This window comes from Nematolebias whitei, chromosome 21, assembly GCF_014905685.2.
Source record: "Nematolebias whitei isolate Nwh7 chromosome 21, NemWhi1, whole genome shotgun sequence".
Taxonomy (NCBI): Eukaryota; Metazoa; Chordata; class Actinopteri; order Cyprinodontiformes; family Rivulidae; genus Nematolebias; species Nematolebias whitei.
The window spans coordinates 33,650,520-33,663,201 of NC_056518.1; the positions used below are offsets into that span (position 1 = coordinate 33,650,520).

Sequence of the window (12,682 nt, forward strand, 5' to 3'; positions counted from 1 at the left end):
AGCTGTACACAGCTGTGTACATGACGACATGCAGCTGTACACAGCTGGGTACATGACGACATGCAGCTGTACACAGCTGTGTACATGACGACATACAGCTGTACACAGCTGTGTACATGACGACATGCAGCTGTATACAGCTGTGTACATGACGACATACAGCTGTATACAGCTGTGTACATGACGACATGCAGCTGTATACAGCTGTGTACATGACGACATGCAGCTGTATACAGCTGTGTACATGACGACATACAGCTGTATACAGCTGACATCACTACCATTCAAAATTGAACGGCTCTTTGAAACTAATAGGTTTTCAACATCTGGTTCCCTTTTCATCCCGTCTTTCTAAGTAAAATGCAACAATCAGCCTGACTCCCCGGTGGTTTCACTCTAATTCACACCTTCATCCATGCGACCAAAACATCGAGAACAAAGACTCTAGTGACTTTGGTGAGAGGCGGCTAGTTAAACCTGCATTACACATCTGAGCGACTCATACAGTTTAAAAATACCGGAACGCTCACATGCTCCATTTTTGGGTTTAGAAAGCGTCCCAGATGGGAAGCAAATGTTTTCAACTACAGAATTAAAGTTCAGTCGTTTTGTTAGAAAATTTTTCTGGCACTGAATGAGTCTCAAACCGAGACAGGTGAACAAAATAGCTCCATATTTTTTCCTTGGCTGTTCTTAACTGTAACTTCACTAATCCTCACCTGACAGGCTGAAGCTGGACTCATGGAGGTCCCTCACACCCCCATGCCGTGTGCTTGGGCGTGTCGGGGTGTCCAGTTCTGAAGCTCCCAGGTCCCTCTTTCCTGAATTCACCACGGCAACAACTTCTCCTGTGTAGGGCTCTCGTTCAACAGCTTTTACTGCTTGGCTCTGCAAAAACAAGGTATCAATGTGGAAAAAAGAGATTCCCAAAACAACCAGGTGTAAGTTCATCAGATTTACTACAAAGCTTTGGAGAACAGCCAGCAATCACAGAAGATCAATGACTTTACCAGTTCACATTTATCAATGCTTTCACCTGTCGGAGGCTCTGACCCTTTCTGACTTCCTGACCTGAAAAGTTAATTTTGTAGAGAACACCCAGCCCCTCCCCGCCCTGTCAGGCTGTTACCAGAACCAGCTGCAGACAGAAGCGATGAGGTCCTGTATCTGGAAGCTCTGACAGCTCCCAAGGACTCTGGATCCACATCACTGTAATCATATCAATCAGACCTTGAGGAGAATAAAAATGATCTCTTGCTGTCCCTTTACCGACCGCTCCTTGAAGACTGACTGGAACAAGGGCCATGGAACATTTAATATTCACAATAACATTACAATAATTAGGGCATAAACACATCAAACAGTAAAATTATGGAGCATGGTGAGCAAAAAAAAAAAAAAAACATTACTTTGACACATATAAACATGATAAAATAATTGCTGAGGGATTTGAATAGTGAATTTTTGTAGTCTTTGAGATGAGTGGTTTTTTTTAATCTGGAATTGAACAGGGAATGCAAGGAAACCTTAATGTTTTTGGAGAAAGATATTCAAGTGGGTAGGAGCTGCTGACAAATAGTTTTTTGGGGGGCGTGGTGGGGCGTGGTGGGGGGCGGGTGTCTGAGGCAGCGCAGAGTGACGGGACCTGGTGAGGGGAGGGAACAACATCCACCAGCAGGCAGAGCCAGGGGGTGGCCAATGGTGGCCTTGGCCACCATAGATTAATCCCACCCCCCACCCCCAATCATTTAAGGAAACTATACTTTTAAGCAACTTGAAAGTTTGCACCACAAACATTAAGGTTTACTTGAATTACTTGTTCAATTCCAGTCCAGAAAAACACTCATCTTAAAAGCTACAAACGTTCAGTATATAAATCCCTCAGCAGTGGGGAACATCAACGTAGCGCATGTTTAGATCTGTTTTAATAGGCTTTATTTATATACATCTACTGAATGTGCAGCTCATACCTTTTCCCTCTGAACCATCTTCTTGTAGAGATAATCTGGGAAAGTCCTTAAAGGGCAAAATTTCCCAGAACCCTCGGCACACGTGAACATGCCATTTTCATAGACCAGACGTCCGCGGCTGATGGTAACCAGGGGCACGCCATGACAGCGGAGGCCTTCGTACAGATTTATGTCCCCGCCCTGGAACTGGTTATCCACCGAAATGGTCCTGCAGGCACAGATACAGAGGAGACGGTTCAGGGAGGGGCACTTTAGGCAAAAACATCCTTCACATTTTATCTGGTAGTTCTATGATTTTCATCAAATGTTACTAAACACCTCTCACCCATCCTGGTTTTGTTGGTCCTGTACAGTCCCCATACCTTTCGGCCACCTCTACAAACATATGTCCAACATGCAGCAATTCCTGCTGCTCACAAATGAAAGTGTTGTACCCACACCGGTGACTTAAAGTTGCTTTTAATTAAAAGTCCTGCAGCTGAAGAACCCTCCAATGAAACAGAAGCTTCAGAAACAGAGACATGCTCTGCTTCTGCTAGCTGAGAATTTTAGCTAAACTTTTGATGCTTTTTATTAATGTTGTCATTAGCTTTTAGCTAGCCTTTTGACTTTTTACCTTCTAGCTGCATGCTTTTAGCTATTGTTCTGCTTCTTAAAGCTCTACCGACCCAGTTTTAGCATCTTCAGCACAATTATTACACTCAGAATTGTTGAAGGAAAGGGGTGGGGCACTAACTACGGTGTATAATTGTTCCATAATCCTTTTGCAAAAAAGTCTGTCATAATGGTTGTTTTTATTCTTCAAATTCCCCCATTTTCACTTCACATATTCAAAAATCACTGCCCGCTCCTGGTTTAATAAATGCAGTCGGTGTCGGAGACCGAAGACAACGCTGCAGTGAGACATGCTGCTCGATAATGTGCAGATTAAGTTTTATACTTGGATCCTTCGGGGTCCCAGACCACCACGTCAGCATCAGCTCCAGGGATGATCCTGCCTTTCCGGGGGTAGAGGTTGTAGATCTTGGCTGCGTTTGAACTTGTAACCGCGACAAAACGATTTTCATCTATTTTACCTCCAATCTGGAAATTACAACAGAGATAAAATCTACCATGTTTGCAAAATTACAAAAACAGCTGAAAACCAGGCTGGGAGAAAACAAGAAAACAAATGCTTACCACTCCTTTCTCCCAGATCACGCTCATGCGGTCTTGAATGCCAGGAAGGCCGTGAGGAATCTTTGTGAAATCATCCTTGCCCATAGCTTTCTGTTTGATGGTGAAAGGACGGTGGTCTGATGCCACAACGTTCAGACTGTCGCTGCAGAGAGAGCATCGAGTCCCATTAATTTCTGCATCAGTGGCAAAGACTGGCATGAGCTGCTACTATTGCCCCGATCTAAATGAGATGATCGCGCCCGTTGTTTGTGGGTTTGTTTGCATAAGTTAGCGTCTTGTGAACCAGCTGACAGATATTAATGATGGGCTCAGAAAATCCTGAATGGATGCAAATTTACAACCGGTCAACTTTTGGAAACAGCCTGATTCAAGATGGCTGCCACAGCCAAGTGACTCAGTCGATGAAGAGTGGCCTACGACACGGTGTGAGAGTAGCTGAGACTAACCCCCAACACATTTTTGAGCACTACCATACTGTATTACACATCTTTGTTTAAAATGTTGCCATTAACAATTTTAAAGTCAGCTATGTTAGCAAAATTAGTCTTAAACTACTGGGCAGACGTTAATGAAACTTTCAGGATATAATTATTGAACGTACTTCTGCAACTGATTAACTTCTGAAATCTACTACATTAAAGATGGCTGCAACAACCAACTGTCCTTATTAACACAAAAATCACAATAATTCAGTCAATATTACACGCAGTGTGCAAATATTTGCTGTGGGCATAGCTGACAGGCACAACACACTCCAAGTGCTTCGAACTGCGTTACATCTTTAACTTTCGGAGACAACTCAGTTTGTCAGTTGGCTGATTAAAAAAATAACTTTTATAAAAACAGGTTGGTCCAAGTAGATTCAAATATCGTCAGCAAAAAGATATATATATGTATAGTTTGATCTTCTCCTTGTATGCGTATCCCTCTAATAATATTGTCTTAATGCGTTGTGCAAATTGGGCCGGGGAGAGCAGTGAAATTATACTTCACACTGGACTCTGTTGTCTGTCTAAAACAGGTCCTGAAAATGAGTCCTCGTGCCTCACTGAGCCTTCCTGGATAAATAAAGGTTGACTGAATAAAGTCATCAGTGGATATACACCTACAGCTGATTAACATCTGGAGTTAATGACCACCAGAGCTAATCAACAATGGCTGTTGTTGAACTATGGTAATCCTCAATGTGGTAGTAGCTGAGAGTCATTCACAACACAAACGTGTATGATGGATTACACATAAAGTAATTTGCACGATTTGATCCAAACTGTTATTTGTCCTCAGAGTCATGGATGAGCGTCATCCTGTGAAAGGCAGTGGGGGTCACCTTGAAAGAAATGCCAGGCTTTTAACAAATAAGAGAATGTGTCAACTAATGAGTGTCAACTCTTCCTCACTTTCCCAGCAGACTCATCAGGTAGTTTGGAGTGCTGGGGTCCAGACGCAGAGGGGGCACAGTGACGTGGGCGGCAGCGTGGCACCAGTCCTGATGATAATACTGCATGCCGTTCAGGACGGCGTACGCCGTGGTCGTTTCTCCGTGAACAACCTTCCCTGTGGCCAGAAAAATTTTAAACGCTTTCAAATCAAATAATACATTTAAAAGGCTAGCAAGAGAACAGTGGCATGTCCAGACAGGAAGGATTTTCTGTGTGTGGAGATCTCAGGTAACGCTGAGGAGCACCTTGCATCTTGGCTGAAGCCACCACATCTCCTGCAGACATGCTGGACACGCTCACCAGATAAATGGGACAGTGAGCCTGAAGGAGAGAAACGCAACACGTGGTTTTAATTACATTGTCTTGAAAACGAGTTCAGCTTTTCCACACGTTGTCACGATTCAGCCACTAACAAAGGGTTTTACTGGGACTTTGTGACAGACCAACACAAAGTAGCTCATAACTGTGAAGTGAAAGGAAATTTATGTTTTTTTACATTTATTTTCAAATAAAATGTTTAAAAAGTGTGATGTGTGTTTGTGTTCATCCCCATTCGCTCTGATACCCTTACTAACATCCAGACGTCACCTAATTGTGTAAATACTTTTTAAACCTTCACACATGAGATTCATGTTTCTTCCGTACAGTTTTTGTCATGTAACTTGTTCTGAAATATTTGAGCTATTTGAATAACTCATATCTCAAAATGACTGGAACTCCTCTGACTGATGAAGCCCTCCGGATAGAGGGCGAAACGTCTCTATAAAAAAGAAACTGTCCAGATGACCCGACTGAGAATTATTGGATTTGGTACCTGGATGATTGAGCGTGAACTTTGTTGCCATATCTCAAAACGTTCGGCTCATTCAGGACATTCCTGCTGTAACTTTTGGTGCCTGTGCAATTCTTACGTTTCGAAATATTTAGCATTTTCAGCCATGTATTTTTCAAAGAAAATAAACGGAGCTCTCCACATTCTTCAAAACATTTTCCTGCTCATTTCAGCTCTTATTTAAGTTCAACTCCTTTTAGCTTTTTTATACTAATTTCAGCTTCTGTCTGCTTTTTCAGCTACTCTAGAGATTTTTTTTCTGCTAACTTTAGCTTTTTCCAGCTATTCTCTTTGCTAATTTTTTGCCTTTTGTGGCTCTTAAATAATTTCAACTTTTTATGCTCTTCTATTTGCTAATGTCAGCATTTTTAAGCTACTTATTTAGCAATTTTTAGCCTTTTTCCTGCTCATTTAAGTGTTTTTTGTTTGTTGTTGCTGCTAATTTAGGACTTTTTTTAAATCTATTTAGCTTCTCTCTTCGTATTTCAGCTTATTCTGTTAATTTCTGCTAAATGTAGTGTTTTCTACACATTTCTGCTTCTTTCCACTTTTATTTTCTTGCTTTTAGCACGACAGACTTTGTGCCCGAGGGCCAAAAGTGGTCCTTGGACTATTTCCATCCGGCTCCCAATATTCTTAATTGGGAAAAAAAAAACTACTTTTAAATAAGCTGATAGAAAGTAGCATTTTATCAATTAATTTTAAGAACATTTAAATTAAAAGTCTAGAACAAATACATAGAAAACATTTCGATTAATACAGGCTGAAACTTTTGTTGTGTTTAATGAACTAGACTGAACTCAAAAAGAAAACGTATAATATTCTCTCGTTTGTGCATATTTAGGCTGAATATATCGTCACAAGAGCCAATTATCAAAAAGTACGTCTTACACTCGCTGGAGTATTGATATAGTATATTTTTAACAAGCATGTTAGCTCTGCTACAAAAATAAAACTCTGAAATGAAAACTCTTCCAAATTATCTATCTTAAAGAAAGTTTATTTTATAATTCTATAAGCGGCCCTTAAACTGCTTTAAATATCTTGATTTGGTCCTCTGGAAAAAAAAAATAAACGTTGCTCACCCTTGATTCAGGCTGATAATCTAACCAAACTTTATCCCTGACCAGTGTGGTGTGTGGTCCTTGGTCTTCATGATGTTGTTTGATCAAAAGCTCTGTTACAAACCTGTGAGGCTCACAGCTGGGAATATTTAAGCAGCTTCTGCAGGCCGTCGTTTGCTCTGGATTATAGTTCAGGACGTTAAAGTTAAGGAGTTTGAGAATACAAATCTACATTTTTAAATCTTTGTAATATTATTGAAAACCATCCCCTTTAGAATAATTACTACATTTTTGTTGGTCTATTACCTAAACGCTCAGGAAAATACTTTAAATGTGGTAGTTGTCATATTTTTGGACACAGTAAACGCTGCAGCGCCAGCAAAACTGAAAAAGGATCAAATGCTTTTAACAAATAATTCTTGCCCACAGTGACAAAGATGAACTATTTAGCAAAGATTGTAAGTTTGTAGCCTGTTCTTGAACTACGTCGTGTCTTCTAGACAGTAAGTCACTCACCCTGTTGGCGATTGTAATCGCCCGGTGCGTTGCTTCTGCTTCCAGCTGCACAGAAACAAAGAATATCATCGAGTTTATTTATTCAACGTCAAACTACAGAATAAAGCAGGGAATGAACAAAGAGTTTGTTTGATGGGAAAAGACAGAGGCTGGGTAAGAAGAGTGTCGTACCTCTTCAGGGCGGCTGATTTCAATCCCTTCTGGGCCACTGATGCCCAGATCTAACGCTTCCTTCGCACCCTGCATAAAGTCACAAAAATAATGTCTTTTATAACTTCATCTTCTAACCACAGGATGTTACTTTAACTCTCTGACATAAAAGCAAGAGAGAGGCTTCCTTCAAGAAAATCCCAGAAAGTTTAATAATTGAAGAGCAAATGAAGATTTAGTGTCCCGCTGCACACCTCGGACACCAGCTCCCCGTTCTCAGCGTGGACCCTCGCGACGGCGCCGATGTCCTTACAGTGCTGCAGGGCCTGGAAGAGCTCGCTGTCCCTTAGCATGAACGTGTCTTTGTAAGCCATGAACATCTGGAAGGAATTCACTCCTTCCTCTCTCACGAGTTTCTCCATCTCAGCTTGCACCTGCAGAGGAAGCAGAAAGGCGTTTTAAAGGTCTCACTGAGCTGCGGCTGTCTGACACCGGCAGTTCAGATTTACTAAAGGCTAAAAGTAGAAAATGCTTCTTTTTATTTTGGCAGTTTCCTCTTCGTGGTCCTCAGAGCGAGTCCTCCTCCTCCGTCTCACTCTGTCCTCACTCCAACTCCCTCCATGTCCTCTCTAACTGCATCCATTTTTCTCCTCCTTGTCTTTTTCCTGGCAGCTGCATTTCTAACATCATTTTAACATTTTGAGCATACATCAGGACGTTAACGTTCTTCTGGTTGCCCAGTTAGGAACAGAATTTGGAGTCCCCCAAGGTAGCGGTTTACCAATAAAATGGAGGATGGAGCAACGCCACGTTCCTGTTTGACTCCCGTGCTGCAGCAGCATCTTCTCTGCCATCAAGTACTACATGTTGTCAAGCTGCAGTGTCGTGTGCAAGTGTACTTTTGTTGCCAAAATGAGCCAGAGGGCCCGACGGTTCACTGAATGGAGCCGCCCTCCTTGGATGATGGTTGTAGAAATGCTGTGGTACAGGCACATCATACAACAATAACACAATGAGGTGGAAATATGAGCACAAAATGTGTTTCTGTACCTTGGGTCCCCACCACGTAACTCCCACATGCAGAGCGTAGTCACAGCAGGATTTAGAGTCCGCTGAGCTGCGAGTCTTCTCGTAGGCTTCCAGCAAAGACTCGTCTTTTTCTGGCAGAACGTGTCCGATCACCATCGTTGTGCCTCCGGCTAAAGCAGCCTAAAAAAACAATTACAAAAAAACAGCTCCAAGTATAATTTATTAAAATCTTTTGTGGTGTAGCCATTGTTAAAGTAGACCCATTTATGTTGATATATTTGTCAACTGCCTGGTGTTAAATGATTTTGCGATGTCTGTCTTTTAGCAAAATGTTTTGTGAACTTGCAAAAAAAAAGGTCATTCTCAGAATTTATTTATTATTATTATTAACCTTTATTTAACCAGGCAAATCCCACTGAGATCACAGATCTCTTCTGCAAGGGAGGCCTGGGCCTGAAGGCAGACTAACATGCATGTTTTGTGTCTGTGGGAGGAAACTGGAGTACCTGGAGAAAACCCACGCAGCACGGAGAGAACATGCAAACTCCACACAGAAAGACCTCAAGTCCAACCGGGGATTGAACCCAGGACCTTTTTGCTGTGAGGCAACAGTGCTAACCATACATATATATATATATATATATATATATATATATATATATATATATATACACACACATACATATACATATGTGTGTGTGTGTTTTGTGTATAAGTGCATGCTACATCGAGCATGTGCCCGCTGACCCTGGAGGCAGCTGAGTGCGAAGGAGGACGGGTGGGACGGGGGGTGTGGCTTCAGAGACCATTGTTTCACAGCACAATGGCGGAAGTGAAAAGGCTTAGCAGCAGCTCCTCAGTATCCATGGCAACGCAGAGTGATCTACATTTCTCTGTGGGATTCTTCTGATGGCAGCAGACTGGGCAGGGAGGGGGGTAACGGGGGGGGGGGGATGGAGCAGCAGAGAATATCAACCGTCTCTGTTTGTCCACACAGCCCTCACCTCTCAGCTTTCATTAACTTAAAGGGATAGTTCAGATCTTAAGAGACGTCCTACGTGATCAAGACAAACAACTAATATCTTACCTGTTGTAGATAGCTCTCTGAACAGCTTCAGTTTGCAGGTAAGTTTATTTATAGAACACCTTTCACAGATCAAGGTCACAAAACATTAAAATCTATAAAAATGAAAGACCTTTAAATTCCTTGAAGGGATGCATATAAGCCACCAGATTTTTAATCTGAGGTTGTCTCGTGAGAAGTAAATGGTCTGCTGTTTTGGTCCAACCTTGTAAATAACTTTACACAAACTTTCATCCACCATTGACCGAGCGTGTGCCATCTGTTAGTGCTTGGACTACACAGTGTGCATGACTCTAAGCTACTACCACACAAAAATGTAACCAATTTCCATTAAACTGATGACCTTTAAGCCAGGGATATTCAACTGGCGGCCCGGGGGCCAAGTCAGGTCCACAGGTGAGCTCAGTTCGGCCCACTAATGGGTTCATTTTTAAATAAAACTAGACTTTAAACCATAAAACAAACAAACTTAATAACAATAACGGCTGGATATCCGGCCCCTGAGCAGTTTAGTTTAGCCCTGCTTTAAGCCATTTTTGTGTTGGCTGATGTGAATAAATTGTGGTGCCATCTTAAATTTGACTGATTCCTAATGTTAATCAGTTGTAGATGTGGATCTACTATTATTTTTCTGATCTTTATTAACATCTGGCCACTAATACATGAAATATTTTTCTGACAAACAGGTTACTTTAAACTTTTATTCAGAATTCTTGAACTTTATGTTAGTGCTCAGTATATATGTTAATGATTATCAACTACTACCACACCAAATTCTAGCCAAAAAACTTATTCATAGCCTTTTTAATGTCAATTGTCTGTGGCAGCCATCTTGAATTGGGTGAGCAACAACATGATGTTCATCCAATGACTGTTTTCTGAAATTTTTGTTCCAGTGAATGATGAGATATTCTGCTAACAAACTGACCCACAAACACATGCACCCACTCACAGATGGGGGTGAAAACATTACCACTCAAACATCAACACAAGCTTTGCCTTGCTTTCTTGTGTAGTTCACAACTCCACCAGTTACATGTGTTCTTACTTTGGTGTGTGTATTTTAATTTTTTTAATTATGTTTATTTTTTTCTGCTTTGCCTGCTTGTTGATATGAATTAGGTGACACTTTTAGTTTGTACAAACACAAAATAAATGTACATGTACCTGTAGTAGAAAAGGTTCAGAAGTACTTTATAGAGGCGCTGATTACTAAAAAATAATAATTTAAAAAATGTTAGATGACAGAAACAGTAACGATAAAAAGTCGCAAATAGTCAAGCTCCATCGGGAACTGACTTCATTCAGTTTACTATATTAATGTTTGAATAGTGAATGTTTTGCAGTTTTGTAGGTGAGAGTTTGTTTAGACTGGAATTTTATTTTTTTGTTGTCCAAGCCAGTGCAGAGTGATGGGAGCAATTTTATCGACAGCCAGGCACATTTGTGGAGCCAGGAGGTGGCCAATGGTGGCCATGGCTACCAAGTATCTCAGGGTTTTGTTCAGGAATGAGGGAAGAATGGAGCGTGATTGACAGATGGACTGGTGCCGCGTCTGCAGTATTGCGGACTCTGTGCCAGTCCGTTGTAGTGAAGAGGGAGCTGAGTTGTAAGGCAAAGCTCTCTGTTTACCGGTCGGTCTACGTACGCTCCTACCCTCACCTGTGGTCATGAACTCTGGTAAGGATTCTTCCTGGATGCCTCCCTAGAGAGGTGCTTCGGGCATGTCCGACTGGGAGGAGACCTCAGGGAAGACCCAGGACACGGTGGAGAGACTATATGTCTCTCAGTTGGTCTGGGAACACCTTGGAGTCCTCCCAGAAGAGCTGGAAGAGGCTGTGGAGAGAGATGTCTGGACCTCCCTGCTCAAGATGCTGCCCCCACGACCCGACTTTGAAATAAGCGGAAGATGATGCATGCATGGATGGATAGATGGATGATGGATAGATGATCATGAGTGATAACATGCAGCCATTTAATTGTTTCCAGTTGCAGATGGATGTTACCTTGGTGCCGCTGTAGTAATCATCTGCCGTCACAGCATTCATGAAGGTCTCCTCCAGGTGGACACTGGTGTCGATGCCACCAGGAAGCACCAGTTTCCCTGAGGCGTCGATCACCTTGGCCCCTCCCGGGATCATTAGCTCCTTCCCCACCTGCTGGATGATGCCGTTCTCGATGTAGACGTCGGCCTCCTGGGTGCAGTCATCATTCACCACTTTCCCGCCCTTTATCAAGATTCGCAGCATTGCTGAGCTGGAAGACATGGCTACTGCTCTGAAACGACAAGAAACATGCAGGTCTGTGAAGACAGTATCACAGATTCTGTTTGTTGGGAATATTTTGAGGGATACAAAACAAATTAACTCGTTTGATGACAAAAATAAAACATGCTGGAGAAATTGCATCATCTGAAAAAGTGCTGAATGACTTCTGAAATCTCATGAAAGAGCTGGAACAAAAGTGATGAAGCAAAAAGAAGCAGAACACTTGGTAACAGCTAAAAGGAGAAAAACACTAGCTAACAGCTAAAAGAAAAAAGTTAAAAGGCCAAAAGTTGCAACAGTTAGCTAAAAGTAGCTTTACCTGTCTAAATAAAGGTTGAATGAAAAAAAGCAGCAAAATAGCAAAAAACAGCAAAGGTAGGTAAAATTTTACAAGAGGCTAAACATGCTGAATGTAATCAAAAGCATGCTAAAAGCAGCTAGTTAAAGCTAAAAATGATGGTTAAAAGTATCAAAAGGTTAGCTAGGAGCTATTTTTCTAAAACATTAGTTAGAGCTTAAATAACAGCTAAAAGAAGCAAAGACAAAAGCAGGACAAGTTCCTTGAAGCAGATTTCTAAAGGAAAACAACGTTTTTGAAGGAATTCAAGATATTTCAATTTGTTTCTATGAGGACAATAAATCCTTTTAAATAAAGTTGAGTTTTAAGAAGTGTAAAAGTTACAAAAGTCAAAACTCATAGCATCCATTTTCCCAGTGAGCTTGATGATTCGATATAAGAATCGTTAAAATACCAAAGTATACAGACGTGGTCAGTTACTAAAGAAAGTAAAGAGAAAAACCAAAAAGAAAACAATAACGTGATTGCTGAATCAGCGTTCACATTATTACAGCTAACGGTTAGTTCTCAATAGATTAACGAAAAGTCAGAGATTAAAGGAATACCTCATTCTGACCCAGTGCGTACAAAGAGCTAAAGCGAAGAGGAACAGCTCAGCGATGCTCTGTGTCCAGTCTGTCACACCGTGACTGACATCAGCTCCGACTCTGAGGGGACCGTGTCAGTCACCGCCTGAAACATGACGTGGACACTGGTGACACACAAGCTGAGTCCAGTTGGGGGGTCACAATGAGACCAACAAGGATCAAAAAGGCCATTATCTTGGAAGGAGTGACGCATATAAAGTGATGTAC

The 12,682-nt window shown here is 41.6% G+C and overlaps 1 protein-coding gene across 1 annotated transcript in view; it reads right to left on the bottom strand.

Annotated features, from left to right (window-relative positions):
• The window catches only part of dpysl5a (dihydropyrimidinase like 5a), a 14,656-nt gene extending 3,120 nt beyond the window's left edge, over positions 1-11,536 (bottom strand). The window contains exons 1-11 of the mRNA XM_037695237.1: positions 11,270-11,536; positions 8,201-8,359; positions 7,405-7,584; positions 7,172-7,240; positions 7,001-7,045; positions 4,834-4,909; positions 4,547-4,703; positions 3,150-3,291; positions 2,911-3,053; positions 1,971-2,178; positions 720-888 (exon numbers count right to left, since the gene is read on the bottom strand). Of these exons, the coding sequence (XP_037551165.1) occupies positions 720-888; positions 1,971-2,178; positions 2,911-3,053; positions 3,150-3,291; positions 4,547-4,703; positions 4,834-4,909; positions 7,001-7,045; positions 7,172-7,240; positions 7,405-7,584; positions 8,201-8,359; positions 11,270-11,530 (1,609 nt within the window). The 5' untranslated portion in view covers positions 11,531-11,536. The remainder of the gene's footprint in view (positions 1-719; positions 889-1,970; positions 2,179-2,910; positions 3,054-3,149; positions 3,292-4,546; positions 4,704-4,833; positions 4,910-7,000; positions 7,046-7,171; positions 7,241-7,404; positions 7,585-8,200; positions 8,360-11,269) is intronic.
• Between the last annotated feature and the right edge of the window lie 1,146 nt (positions 11,537-12,682).